This window comes from Bombyx mandarina, chromosome 23 (genome assembly GCF_030267445.1).
Source record: "Bombyx mandarina strain Sakado chromosome 23, ASM3026744v2".
NCBI classification, from domain to species: domain Eukaryota; kingdom Metazoa; phylum Arthropoda; class Insecta; order Lepidoptera; family Bombycidae; genus Bombyx; species Bombyx mandarina.
In genome coordinates this window covers 6,688,309-6,703,931 of record NC_143229.1, presented here as the reverse complement: position 1 = coordinate 6,703,931, position 15,623 = coordinate 6,688,309, and the positions used below count along the sequence as shown (strand labels likewise).

At 37.5% G+C, this 15,623-nt stretch overlaps 2 protein-coding genes across 2 annotated transcripts; one reads left to right on the top strand and one right to left on the bottom strand.

Moving 5' to 3' along the window:
• Window positions 1-662: 662 nt before the first annotated feature.
• On the bottom strand, window positions 663-3,413 carry LOC149500136 (uncharacterized). The gene is made up of 2 exons (XM_089737652.1): window positions 1,518-3,413; window positions 663-1,184 (listed from the first exon to the last, which is right to left on the bottom strand). The coding sequence occupies exons 1-2, from the start codon at window positions 3,411-3,413 to the stop codon at window positions 663-665; spliced, it is 2,418 nt and encodes an 805-aa protein (XP_089593778.1).
• Window positions 3,414-6,522: 3,109 nt separating this feature from the next.
• On the top strand, window positions 6,523-15,338 carry ATPsynO (ATP synthase subunit O, mitochondrial). The gene is given in 5 exon segments (XM_028182235.2): window positions 6,523-6,680; window positions 6,750-7,004; window positions 8,881-9,072; window positions 15,129-15,177; window positions 15,180-15,338. Coding segments are annotated over 5 exon segments (627 nt in total). The 5' UTR covers window positions 6,523-6,653; the 3' UTR covers window positions 15,284-15,338.
• The last annotated feature ends 285 nt before the right edge of the window (window positions 15,339-15,623 follow it).

Here is a 15,623-nt window from a genome sequence, read left to right as displayed (position 1 = left end):
CTCTCACTCTTGCCGTTTGATTGTGCGTAATACGGTGATGAAGTAATATGATTGAAGCCCCACTCTTCTGCGAACTTTTTAAAATTTCGAGAAGAATATTGGGGACCATTATCGCTAACAACCGTTTCCGGAATGCCATAGCGAGCAAAGTTCTGTTTTAATTCTTTTATAACATAGTTTGACGACGTATCTCTTAACTGTGAGACTTCAATAAATTCCGAATAGTAATCCACTAAAATCAAGTAATGTTTTTTTCCGTACTCGAATAGATCGGTACCAACTTTGTTCCATAGCAGTTTCGGAACAGTTATCGGAATCATGGGCTCTTTACTTGGTTTATTTGAATTCTCCTGACACACCTTACATTTTTTAATATATGATTCTATGTCATTCGATATACCTGGCCAGAACAGTACCTCACGTGCGCGTCTTTTACAACGATCTATCCCTAGGTGGCCGTCATGAATTATTTTTGACATTTCAGTTTTAAGCGAGTTAGGTATCAATACCTGTTTATCTTTAAAAATTACTCCGTCAACAGAGTACAGCTCGTCTCTCATAGACCAAAAATACTTTAAATCACTATCAACATTATATTTATGAACGGGCCAACCTTCATTAATGTAAACTAACAAACGTTTCAAATACTCATCTTTACTAGTTTATTTCTTAACTAATGTCAGTTTGCTTTGAGACATCGGTACATTGTTAATTACCATTTTCAATTGGTTCAATACTGCCTTACTAATTTTATCGTCATATAAATCCGGAAGAGGCGCACGTGATAACGTGTCGGGTATATACATATACTTCCCCGGTTTATAAGTAATTATCAGATCGTACCCTTGTAATTTTAACATCATACGCTGCAAGCGTGCTGGGACTGAATTGAGCGGCTTTTTAAAAATACTTTCAAGAGGTTTATGGTCAGTTTCTATGACTATATACCTTTTTCCATAAATGTACTGGTGAAATTTTTCACAAGCAAAGACAATAGCTAACATTTCTTTTTCAATCTGAGCGTATCTCTGTTGTGTGTCGGTGAGTGTGCGCGACGCGTACTCGACCGAGAGGCCGCGCTGCATCAGCACCGCGCCAAGTGCGACGCTGCTCGCGTCCACCGACAACAATACCTCACTGCCTACGTCAAACAACGATAATACCGGAGCCTCGCATATCAGTTTCTTTAATTTATCAAAGGCGTTTTTGTGACCTATTTCCCAACACCACTCGACATCTTTTTTCTATAATCTAGTCAATGGAAATATGTGTTGCGAGTAGTTAGGTATAAACTTTGATAAATAATTAATTGCACCCAAGAACCTTTCTAAACTTTTACAATCCGTAGGTTCCGGCATATTGATTACAGCCCGCACTATTTCCGTATCTACTTTCATTCCGTTTTTATTAAAAATATGTCCCAAATATGTCACCTCATCGACACAAATGCGACACTTATCTTTGTTAAACTTTAAATTAATATCTCGCGCTTTTTGAAATAACGCATTTAGTCTTACATCATGTCCTCGCCTAGTGGACCCCCAGACAATAATATCATCAATAAACGACTCAACACCGTCTAAACCTTCTAACAATTGTTTTAGTTTAGCGTGGAACACCTCCGGTACGCAGTTCAGTCCGAACGGTAATCTTAGATACTGATATCGCCCAGACGGCGTAATAAATGTACATAAATCGGCACTCTCCTTATCTAACTTTACGGTCCAAAATCCTGAATTGGCGTCCAACACCGAAAAATATTTAGCCCCATTCAATTTGGTAGCCAACTCATTTATGGTGGGTAGTTGAAAATGAGCACGTTGAATCGCCTTATTGAGAGGCCTCGGGTCTAGGCATATGCGCATTTTACCATTTGTCTTGGCCACTACTACTAACGAGTTGACCCAAGGTGTTGGATGAGTCACCTTCCTAATCACACCTAACTCTGTCATCCTATCGAGTTCGTCCTTCAAGTTATAACGAAGGCTTAACGGTACTTTCCGCGGAGCGCACACCACCGGCGTCATATCCCTATCTACCGTTATATGATATTCCCCCGGTAAACAACCTAACCCAGTGAACAAATCACTATTTTTAGAGAAATTTATATCGTGAATTCTTTTTATTAACCCTAATAATAAGCACGCTTGCAGTCCCAGTACACTTTGACAATCAATATCAGCTATCGCAAACTTAAGATCATATTGAACATTTTTATACCACCATTTAATATTACAAATTCCCTTAATAGGAATGAAATCGCCACTGTAAGATTGCAGTTTAACCTTATGATTTACAACAATGTTATTAGGGTTATTGCCTAACTGCACAAATCGCTTAAAAGATAAGACATTGATATCTGCACCCGAGTCTAGTTTAAAATTCTCCGAGCCCCATTCTCCTCGGAGGACCTCAAACCAATCCTGCGACACCGAGTCGATTTTGGAACCATCAATTAAAGTAGATATATAAAACGACTCCCAGTCATCGTCCAGTTCCGGCTCGTATTTATTTTCGTCCTCTAGAACACCGATATCATATAACTTTTTTACACCTTTATGTACTTGACACATTCTTGCAAAATGACCATAATTTTGACACACATAACACTGCACTGAGACCGCAGGACAGTCGGCCCAACTAACACACGGACCTCCGCACCTGAGACAAGTACTGGACGCAGATGAACTGGAAAGAGGCGGTGGGCGCCTCGCGCCATCCGGGACCGCACGCAGCCGGTGACCGCCGCGGCCGCCGCGAGCTGCTCGCGCGCCGCCGGCTCGGCCCCGCGCCGTACGTGGCCCAGCACCACCCCGCGCGCCCACAGCGTCCACGCGCACCGGCCCCGCGCTCGCTCCGCGCGACTCCTGCAATACGCGACTGCTGTCCGCCGATACCTCGTCGACTTGGCATATTTTAATAGCTTTGTCCATCGTTAGGTCGTCCGTTCTCAGTAAACGATCGCGAACTATCGTATTTTTTATGCCGCATACGATCCGATCGCGAATGAATTCCTCTTCTAAGTTTTTAAATTCACAGGTTTTGCTCAGCAGTTTCAAAGCCGTCACATACTGATCTATGGACTCGCCGCCTTCGTGGTTTCTCATGTAGAAATTATATCTCGCCAACGTAACATTCGGTTTGACGCCGAAGTATTCGTCGAATTTTTTTAACAAAACCGTTACGTCATCTTTTTCAGTGTCATTTGAAAACTTAAACGTCTCGTACACATCGAAACCTTCTGTTCCAATTAAATTGATGAGCAAGCTGGCTTGCACACTGCCTTCTTCTTTATGCACCCCTGATGCTTTCAAAAATAAATGAAATTGTTTCCTCCAACGCTTCCATGCGTCAGCCCGGCTGACGGAGTTGCCTTCCAGACTCAATTCTGACGGTGGTCGGGCGTGTTCCATTACGAAACAACAAAATTCGTATCTATTACGACACTTAAACGCGAAATAATGCACTTAAATATTATTTTAAACAATTTTTACGATTAAAAAATCACCGCTGTCACCATGTTGTGTATTGAAACTTCAGAGTACCGTTGACAACTGTTTATTAATTACTGTCAATATACCCTCAACAGGGTACAAAAGGATTGCGACTTTATGTGTAGTTGGGACCGCAAAGTTCTCGAGTTCGACTGCGTACCGGGAGACGTATCATGGGTAGGCCTCTCACAAGATGCACTGACGATCCAATAAGATTCTCGGGGATCTACTGGATGTAAGCAGGATCGATCGTTTTGATGAGACTTGGAGGAAGCCTATGTCCAGCAGTGGACGTCTGTGGGCTGAAAGATCCATAGGGATACATAAATTCTCAACAGTAGTAGTAATATTCTCAATTCTCAATAAACATAGACATACGTACATGAACCCTGAAAATATAACACTCTTTTTTAACAGTTGCGTAAAAGAAAACCAAAGCGTCAATCCTAGATGTTTTTTGACGGTGGGCAATGTTGAGAATGGTGCGGCTGCACATTTCTGTGTAACTTTGCCCGTCATCATAACTTTTGTTATACTTGAGCTACAGCAACGAATCTATCAGCAAAATACTAAGCACATGGTTTTACATAACAAATAATTTATTAAACTTATCGGTGTTTTTCGTTATAATGCACAATTTACTTCAAAAAATTCACAGTAATTGGCCCGCAAAAACTCATCCCTTTTTTGACAAGTGCCGACAGGTAACTGTGTCAAGTTAGGAACGCACGCGCTATCCTATGATGTCACAGGTATATTTGAGGCTCTGTAAATTTGGCCCCCCCTTTTTTTTATTTTCGGATTATTTTTGTTAAGTAATAAATGAGCAAAAAATAATACTTAATAAAAAGATATGAAATCCGAACAAAAACTGTTTCACTGTAAAAAATTGCGCCAAGTCCACGTTTATAAAACTCATCTCAATAACATTTGCACTTTACAAAAAAAATAAGACTTCAATAACTTTCATTCTCTACAAAAAGATGTGAAATACAAAAAAATACCAAGAAACCGACATAATGTTGAAAAAATAAAATAAAAAATTTGTTGAAAATTTAAAAATTATTCATTAAACGAATAAATATTATTTATTCAGTAGACAATCACAACGGTTTTATAGTTTTGGGAAGGGATTTTTTGTAACGCCATCTCGTGAAGTATTACGGTATTACATTAATATAAAATAATTAATAATTGGGAATTTAATTGTTTTTATGATCGAACAATCACCAAGAGTCGTCGAACAAACGATAATTGATCAAAATTAATTAATCTGAGCGATAAAAATAAAGATATCTAGTAAGGGGGGCCCACTGATCATTTGTTTAATTAATTATAAATAAACAAAAGACGAACAAACAATTTTTACATTCGAAAATTAACGAACAAACGATGAACAAATAATAAAAAATAAAAAAATCCGAAAATCAAAAAAAAGAGGGGCCAAATTTACAGAGCCTATATTTGATTCTCTACCAATGTTATAAATGCTGTAGTAAGTTTGGTACTTTTTAAGATATTAGTTGATTTTCTTAGAAAGTGTGTTTTGGGCAAAGTTTACCCTCGTGGCAAAGTTGGCGTATTTGACGGTATTCATTCCGAACCCTAGCGCGTAACAATGCTTGCTTATTTCTGCCACAAACGCAAATACTTTCTAGACTTCGATTTGATTCGATTATAAGTTCCAACTTTTTCGGAAATAATTGTTATCCCTAAATATATTAAATAATCTCTTATTTACTAGATTTAATAAAAGTATAACTGATATAAAAATTCAACCTTTATAATTAGCCTTTTCTACAAAGGATTGAACTCTGAGTAACATTATCTTTTCGTGTTGTATCGATGAAACATCTTCTTAAGCTAGCTCTAAATAAACAAATTATAATCATTTTCACAACTTCGCTCCTGGCGTTCCCCCCAATCAATCCAATCACACTCTTTCCTTCATGGACTGTTATTATAAGGCTGTCTTATGATCTATCTTCCTGTTTAGGGGGAGCCCTTTAAAAGATATTGTTTTGTGCAACTGAATCATGTTAGAAATTCAATAAAATTAACATATACATAATGCTATTTATTCCTTTTGTTTAGATGATTAGTACCACCATCACTAATTACTTAGATTACTTACTTAGATTACTTACTTAGATTACTTACTTAGATTAAGGATATTCAATGGTTATGAACTGGCATGCTCACTGAATTTGGCCTCCCCTTTTTTATATTCGGATTTTCTTAATTTTTAATTATTTGTTCGTTGTTTGTTCGTTAATGATCGAATGTAAAAAAATTTTGTTCGTCTTTTATTTATTTAAAATTAATTAAACAAACGATTACCCTTAAGTTGGCTCCCTTTACCAGATATCTTTATTTTTATCACTCAGATTAATTAATTTTGATCAATTATCGTTTGTCCGATAACTATTGGTAATTGTTCGATTATAAAAACAATTAAATTCCCAATTATTAATTATTTTATATCTAATAAGCAAACCATCACCTCACGCCACCTTTTTTTGATTTTCGGATTTTTTAATTTTTTATTGTTTGTTCGTCATTTGTTCGTTAAAGTTTGAATGTAAAAAAAATTTGTTCGTCTTTTATTTATTTATAATTAATTAAACAAATGATCACCCTTAAGTTGGCCCCTCTTACAGATACTGCGTTAACGCAAGGAGTGAAGTTGTGTGATTTATTAACTGTTTTATATTTGTGAAAGTGCAAAAATGGGGAAATGAAAAAGCCGCTGGGCGTAACTTCTCGGGATCCTCCAAAAAGTCCACTGAAAAAATCTCAGTAAATGACCACCACCTTACTGTCATTATATTTCAACCCATATCATTTCACCTCATTTCATTTAATTTCATCCCAGTTGAGTAATGTCTCAAATTAATCATCTCAATAATCATTTCTCACTCCATATTATCTTTTTTCATAAAAATAAGAATACAAATTATAGTAAGACATGAGCTAAAAGTCTTAGTTACCAGGTCATAAAATCCCTTAAAAAAACAAAAAACTGATCTTAAGACTTAAGTGTGTAATCTATGCACATTGCACTGATCTACGCGCCTTGGGCTAGGAATAACTGGTCGATAAAAGCCAAAAGTTTAAAAAATATTATTGACGTGTGCAAATATATTTTTAAATAAAATTATGTCGGCTTTAAAGGGGAATCTGCTGGTAAAATAGTTGTAAAATCTTTTTTGCTATTTTTTGTTATCCTTTTTATGTTACGTAATTTTTTTTTAGGTTCGCTCTTTGAGCACAAGTGTCGCATCAGCACAAATGGTAAAACCTCCAGTGCAAGTATTTGGATTGGAAGGTCGGTATGCTTCTGCTCTCTTTTCAGCAGCATCAAAGACCAAGGCGCTTGACATCGTCGAAAAAGAGCTCGGCCAGTTTCAACAGTCTATCAAAACTGATGCAAAGCTCAAGGAATTCATCATCAACCCGACATTAAAAAGAAGCATGAAGGTAGATGCGTTGAAACATGTCGCCAATAAGGCAAGTTTCTGCAACACTTACTTAACTTAAAAGCCCATTCAATATCATGAAAACAGTATCTACAGTCGGCATCATTGCGCCACTTTGAGAAGACTGCACGACATGAGAACTCTCGTGTCGTGGTCGCTGGGAATGATATACCCGATCCTGTAGACCGAATGGTAAATAGTCGACGTCGCCCAAAGCACGTCATTACGGATCCTCCCAATCCATTAACGGTGCTTTTAGGTACCATAAGCACCGGTCACCGTCCTCGTCGAACCCGTCGTTTGCGACGAAGAGCTCGACGAGCGAATTAACTCATAGACACAGCCCACTGAGTTTCTCGCAGGAACTTCACAGTGGGTCGCGTTTCCGATCCGGTGGAAAATTCTGCGAAGCACTGCTCTTGCAAGGGACAGTGTTATCAACACTCCGGTTTGAGTCCTGTGAGCTCACCTACATGTTAGGGCGAAGCTGAAATAGCCTCTCAAGGCTATCAGCATGGGTAGAAAAAAATATATATATCTAGTCAGGTCATAAATTCTGTCACATGTTTAATGTAAAATAATTGAAACAAGTTTATTCATTATGTAACCATTTATATACCAAAATGAACTTAAAAAAACATAGATTCTTATGACACTAAAGTTTATTCAAAATGACCTCCGTGATTTTGAATACAGGCCTTCAATCTGCGCGGCCAATCGTCTATCGCAGCACGAACAAGGTCCATGTCAATATCGGCGGCTGCCTTAATCAAGGATGTCTTGAGTGACTCCAAATTGGGATGAGGCTTTGAGCACGCCTTTTCCTCCAAGTGTTGCCATATCTTGTAATCTAACGGATTCAAATCTGGACTGGAGGAGGGTCAGTCTTCGTGCCGGATGAAGTCGATTTCACGCGCTGCCAGCCAGTCTTGTGTGCTCTTCGCTCTATGAGCTGGCGCCGAATCTTGTTGGAATACCCAGTGCCTGTTATTGAACATGGTATGAGAAACAGGTTCCACAAGGTTCGTCAGGACTGTATTTTGATACACAACTGCATTCGTTTTTACACCTTTCTCACAAAAATGTACCTCTGTTAAGCCCCAATAAGAAACTCCCAACCATACCATGGGCGAGGATGGAAAATGACCTCGTTGGACACGCGGAATATCGTTGCTCGCTTCTTCACTACTGTGTGCGTACACCTTATCATTTTGTTTGTTGTAGCTATCTTCTACGGTAAAAATTTTTTCATCCGAAAAAAGAATTTCCCGATATTTTTATCCCGCGTACCGCTTCAACAAAGCGCGGTATCTCTTCAGTCTCAGGTCCGTTAGACGAGCATTCAAACGATGTCCTGTTTTTCTTCGATATGCCCGAAGCCCTAAGTCTTCATTTAACACCCTTTTCACCGTGGTTCTGCTTAACCCCATCTGAAGGGCCAACAGTTTCTGCTTACGTTTGGGATTTCTTGGAATTCGCGCCTTCACAGCTTTTATCACTGCTGGAGTCCTAACAGACCGAGGGCGACCACTTCTTGACCTGTCATCTACACTAGAGTCTTCATTGTATCGTTTGATGGTACGAAAAATGAATCTTTTGGTTACATTCAAATTTTTCAGTATGTTAAAAATTTGAATTGGCGCGTAACTGCAACGATGCAACGCAATAACTGCAACACGGTCTTCTTTAAGCGTCCACTCCATATTTAAAAATGAGTAAAATTCTATAAAGTATACATTTTTATTTTCATGAACAATTCGAAATTCGAATTCAATAAACTTTTTTGTGGCCACCATTTTAAAAGAAAAGTTTTTACTGTGTGACAATACTTATGACCTGACTAGGTATATATATATTTTGTCATATTTAAGTTAATTTAAGAAATTGAATAAGTTGAACTATTTCAGATCAGTCTTTCTCCTACAACTGGTAATCTACTTGGATTACTTGCTGAAAATGGTCGCTTGGACAAACTGGAGGCTGTCATTAATGCTTTTAAGATTATGATGGCTGCCCACCGGGGTGAAGTAACTTGTGAAGTTGTTACAGCCAAACCACTAGATCAAGCACAGAGGCAAAATTTGGAAGCAGCACTTAAGGTATTTCCACCAATATTACAAATGTATTTTAGGTAAATTTAATTTGTTTCTAAATGCAGTCTGGAACTCATTTGTGTGGATGAAAGATGAGCTTTGCCTGTTAATATCCCAAAAGGCACTTTGCCACCCACCTTGTAATATGAGTTTTAAGTAATATTTACAGTCTGTTGTAAGCTTCCATACAAATACATGATGATTATTAAGTGATAAAAAAATAGAAAATAACATGTATGTAACAGTTACATCCTACTTTCTCCATAACAAATATATGGGTATGTTAGTGCTTGTCAAAAGAATATTAGTCAAACAGTATAATTTGTCAATATTAATAATTTTTTTTTAATAGTTTGAAAGGAATAATCACATGCTCAAAGTACTCTCATAGCACAGAAAGTAAACAATATTATCATTTTATGTAATATTATTTAAATATGAGTCCTTTCGGCCTTTGTCTATATAAGCCTTGGAGATTAGAACTTCAAACTGAAAAGTATGCACAAAATATAATGTCATAAGATGGAAAGAAAACAATATTTTCACTTTCCATCAGGTAATAGTGATTTATGTGATGATCTAAATGTATAATAGCAAAGTGTTTGCAAACAATTCATTCCATATCACTAGGCAGACCAAAAATTTAGTACATTACAGACAAAGGTCCAATCTCTGAAATTTACATTTAGTATGCACAAAATGAATGAAAAGAAAAATATTGGGTGATTTCTGTTGGTAAAATGGGGTCTGGGTGGGTGGATTTGACTATAAATAGAAAATAGGAAAGTTGTAGCAGTTACAAACCATAACCCACCAGAAGTATGTCTACTTATAGCCTAACTCTAATAAGAATTAGTTTCCCACTGAATATTTCAGGTGTGTACAATATTATCATTGAATAAATGTCACTAATGCCAGGAGTAAAGTCAAAATGTAGATACAATATATATATATAATATATATATATATCTCGGCGCGCGGCAGGGATAGCTGAGCGGTAGTTTCCGTCATCACTCGTATTCGATTGAACTCAGTTTAGTCAATAAAACTTTTGAATAATAATTATTGAAACTCAACAGACACAACTTTCACAATGACAGGGTAAACCGACAGTTTCGTTCCACAAACCGACAGACTGACTGACTGACTAACTGCCAGAGACTCACTGACTGAGACGGACGGACCGTCTGATACGGACTGAATGACTGTCTGACACGGAATGCCACGATTCTTTTTTTTTTATGATTGTAGAATTACTGGTGGCCCGGAGGCCTTTCCAGTTTCACCAGGACAGGTACCACGACTCTGTCCACGTACCGCCATTTTATACTGTGGCGTTACGGAGTCTACAATACATTTTGTATAGTAACCGGCAAACATCGTGAGCAAATGACCTTGGCTGCGCAGAACCGAATTTTAGATCACTTTGGTGGTGAGGGTGAGGCGCGACGGCAGGGGAAATCGTATCGAGCGCGTTATTGGTAGATCAGTCGAACCTTGCGTAAAGTACGCTTGCGTACAGTGAAAAATCTATCGTTATTAATCGTTAAGTTATATTTTATTATAATTGCTTGTTGACTTTGTTGCCATTGCTATTTGTTGAGTGTTTGTTGATTTTTTATAAAAAATACACTATGCTGCGACAAACTGGTGGAGTATTCAAAAGAAAGGGTAGAAAAATTGTGTACGACGTATATTGCTTCATTATAAAACAGGGGAAGAATGATATTATGGAAAAAGTAAAACAGACTTCGGAAGCAACAAAAACATCAGTGAGTACTGTTAGGTGCATTATTAACGAAGCTAAAGGCTCTGGCTTGCTCGCCGTGTTTCGGACTCCGGGTAAGAAAAGATCAAGGAAGAAGAAAGTTACCGGAATGGATAGTTTCGTTCAATCTGTAATAAAAAGGCTTCGAAAATTTTAAAGAAGATATACATTTTAATGGCTCGGAATGAAGTTACGACGAATTATGAAAGAGCTAGGCTTCAGATGGAAAAAAAAAACAGAAAATAATCGGAAGCTGGTAATTGAAAAAGTAACATTCGATTACTACGAATCGAATATCTTCAAAAAATAATTAATTATAGACAAAAAAGAAGATCGAACCGACCGAGTCGTAAACTACACCGATGAGCCCTATGTCGACTTAACACGATGATGGCGACTCGGGTGATGAAAACAGTGATGATGATAATGGTCAAGATTATGATAACGAAAAAAAAATTACAAATACCAGCTTCGCTTCAACTGAACGAAGACCTGGCAACAGCTCTAGTTTGAATTAATAGAAGGAATATCTATTTTACCCCAAGATTAAATTATTACAATATTAACCTATATTTTTGTTGATGTTCTAATAAATATATAATAAATACATATGTTGATTTTAATAATTTAATTGCAATATGACGCAGAGTAAATAATATTTTGCACGTGAGTGTACCATGCGCAAACTTACCCCACTACGTCAACAAATGCTCAAGAAGTTGCCGGCTATTATAATATTTATCAAAACAACATTTCATCATTTAAAATAATAGTCAAAACAACGTCTTAATATTACTAAAAGTTAGGAGTGGGTGATATAAATCGTATATAGATTCAATATCTATATATCGCAGCAATATCGTTGAATCCGATATCGCCCCGCACGAAATCTATATATCGATATCAGCCGATACACGATATTGCTCGATGTGATGCGCATCGCCATATCGTACCGATTCGTGAATCGAAATCTATATTCGATATCAGCCGATACACGATATTGCTCGATGTGATGCGCATCGGCATATCGTACCGATTCGTTAATATCAGCAATATTCGTTTGGTTCGTATCGAATCGGCCAGAGTGAGTGAAGGCACGATAGGATATCATGTGATGAATGAAACAGAAACAGGCATTATCCATACATTGTAAACCTTATATTTAAGTCCATATGTCTGTAGATTATTCTTAGCGTATCAGCAGGATACAGTTAAGGAAAGAAGTTTCAACTTTCGACCCTAACTTGAATGCAGTATAGCCTATTTGCATCGTTGATATAATTTCACGCGCTCTGACCTTGAACTAGAATTTTTGGACAAGTGTTTATAAATACTTAAAAGTTTTTGTGTTTGATTTTAAAGTACACATTTTTCTATTTTTAGTTGAATCCAAATAATTGAGTTATTTCTTGTGTTGTATTAAACTTTTGAAATCTACACTCTTTTGGTATATTTTGTAATTTTAAATTAAGACACAAAATACTAAAAACTGAAAATAATGTAGCCAGTCCTAAGCCTGGTAAAAGCATGAAGGAAAGTTTTTTTGATATTTTTATTTCCATGTCTTTTTATTACTTTAAAATCATATTATAAATTGATATCAAAAAACCAACCGTATAACGTTGACTTAAATCTATATCTACTACGATATTATATCAGCGTATCGTTTCAAATCTCAAATATCATGAATCGAGAAAATCTACTAGCATCCATCAATATATAGATTCAGAAAATATATAGATTCAATATCCGATATTGATCCTTGATATATAGATACGATTCGATACGCGGCAAAACCGATATTACCCACTCCTACTAAAAGTCGTTAACCACGACATATATGTATATAATATTATCTATATCTATACTAATAGTACAGTCAGCAGCACGGAATATGGCCCAACCTAAACAGACCGATAACAGGCGATTTTGTACCGCGTATGAGAATTTCGAGTGGCAGTTTATCAGAACCATTTTGGTAATTTAAGAGCGAAAGCGCTTAAAAATGTTCATATTTTTAATTTCTGTGACACTTAACGTTAGTTCGTTAGTGAAACCAACAATAGACGGGTGAGTTAAAATTCGATATTTCAATAGTCGTGCATTTAATCTTTAATGTTTAGTTTTTTGTTAATCGGTAGTAATTTACGCTTGTAAAATTGGAAAACAATGACCATAACTTCTGCTCAAATTGCTCAGGCTGTGTTACTTCGAAGTCAGTCTCAGCGAGAAATTGCTGAAACTTTAAATATACCGCGTAAACTCTCAGTACGCCTTAACAAGGTACGACCAGACCGGTCTGTACACAAGAAAACCAGGTATTGGTGGTATTATGTGTACATCAGTGCGAGATGACCGATTTATCACTCTCGCAATTTGCGAAATCGGTTCCTTACTGCAGCGGCATTCGGCAGTGGCTACAAATTTCAAGAGCAATCAACGTAAGTGAGCGAACAATAAGAAGGAGAATGGAGGAACGAGATTTGCTCGAAGATCAGCTCGTGGTCCAGAACTGCTCCGACACCATCGCGCAGCTCGACTACGGTTCGCTGGCAAATTGGATTCACGAGCAGTGGAATAAAGTTCTGTGGACTGACGAATGCCGAGTAGCCTTAAGAGCTCCAGACGGACGCGAACATGTGTGGTGAAGGCATGGGGAGTGGTTTTGCCAACCACTACCAGGCAAACCGTCAGTTTCCACGGTGGGTCCATTATGGTTTTGGGAGGTATCTCTTCAGACACACGCACAGAATTGGTAGTTTTTTAAAGTCGTCTAAAAGCAGTGCGATACATTGAAGAGATCCTTTAGGAACATGTCCTACCATTCGTGGGATTCATCGGGGGCGAAGATTTCATCCTCATGCAAGATAATGCTCGACCTCACACAGCACGTTGCGTCGATGATTACCTGTCGAAGGTGAGCATTAGGAAATTGGAGTGGCCAGCACGAAGTCCAGACATGAATCCCATAGAACATGTCTGGGATATGCTTAAAAGGCGAATTCGATCCAGTCCCAACTCTCTAGAGACCATTAGTCAATTGAAACCGCTCTGGTGCCGCATGGGAAGAAATACCCCAGGTGGACATTAAAAACATTATCCATGCATGCCTGATCGTATGCAGGCGGTTATCACGGCCAGAGGTGGATATACCCGTTATTCATTTAAGTTACATACCCTAATTTGTAAAAAAAAAAACTTTTTAAATATAGAGCTGTTATGACCTTTTTGTAATTTTCACAAATTCTAACAAATTTAACTCGCTTTTTGTAATTAATCATTTGCATTTAAGTTCCAAATAAAGATTTAATTTTTATCACAAAAAAAGAACCTGTATCACGTTTCATTTCGATAATAAACCACATAACGCGCTTGGGCCACATTCCATGCCGCTGAGTTTATATAAATCTACAGTGTTTTTTTTTTATTGTTTAGATAGGTGGACGAGCTCACAGCCCACCTGGTGTTAAGTGGTTACTGGAGCCCATAGACATCTACAACGTAAATGCGCCACCCACCTTGAGATATAAGTTTTAAGGTCTCAGTATAGTTACAACGGCTGCCTCACCCTTCAAGCCGAAACGCATTACTGCTTCACGGCAGAAATAGGCGGGTGGTGGTACCTACCCGTGTGGACTCATAAGAGGTCTACCACCAGGTTTTTACGGATGTTCCGTTGTAACTACTTAACCATGCATCCATTGGCTTGAAACTTGGCATCCATGTAGAAAATACATGTACTTAATGATAGGCTAATATTTATATGAGTGTTGGACTCCCTACACCAATTGTGGGGGCGTTAATGATGAGAATCTTTGTGGGGGTGAGAAATAAGTGTTTTTTTTTTTTTTTTATTGCTTAGATGGGTGGACGAGCTCACAGCCCACCTGGTGTTAAGTGGTTACTGGAGCCCATAGACATCTACAACGTAAATGCGCCACCCACCTTGAGATATAAGTTCTAAGGTCTCAAGTAAGTTACAACGGCTGCCCCACCCTTCAAACCGAAACGCATTACTGCTTCACGGCAGAAATAAGCAGGGTGGTGGTACCCACCCGCGCGGACTCACAACAGTCCTACCACCAGTGTTAATTTTAAATGCCCAGCGAAGCGGACGGGTACAACTAGTATTTAGTAAATATATATCAAAAGGGTCATAGTTCTAATCTCATGCTTATTTGAACTTAATTTTCTATGACTATGAAACCTGATCTGAATCTTCTTTACTTAGCTTGTGAATGAATCTACACTTACATTTGTTGAACTAATATTTTTGTTCACTATTTTCTTTCAGAAATTCCTGAAGGGCAATGAAACTCTGCAGCTTACAGCTAAAGTGGATCCTTCATGATTGGTGGCATGGTTGTTTCAATTGGGGATAAATATGTCGACATGAGTGTAGCAAGTAAAGTCAAGAAATACACTGAGCTTATCAGTGCTGCTGTTTAAGCCTAAGTTTCATTATAAAGATTTAGCAAACAATGAAATATATTTAATCAGTTTATTTAGTGTTTTAATTGGTAGTGCTGTTCAGGCAAGCTACCTATATAGACATTTTAGAGAAATACTCAGATAGATTCAGAAGTAACTGCCATTTACACCTAGAGATTGTTTCTTTTGAGTTTAAATAATAAAAAAAATCTTGTTAAGTATGTGGTTTGAACCTTTCAAAGTTAGCAGTAGGATTATACTTTTAAATCGTGATTCATGCTCAAGAACTGCTATTGTAGTTAAACAAACTATATAAATTATATTTCCATTATCCATTTGTTTAAAATGACATCTATTA

Excerpts from the sequence above, each read along its gene's own strand:
- LOC149500136 (XM_089737652.1), bottom strand. The coding sequence starts at position 3,413 with ATGGAACACGCCCGACCACCGTCAGAATTGAGTCTGGAAGGCAACTCC. Across the intron at positions 1,185-1,517 it reads CCACTAGGCGAGGACATGAT|AAACTGATATGCGAGGCTCC; the intron begins GTAAGACTAAAT and ends GATAAATTAAAG.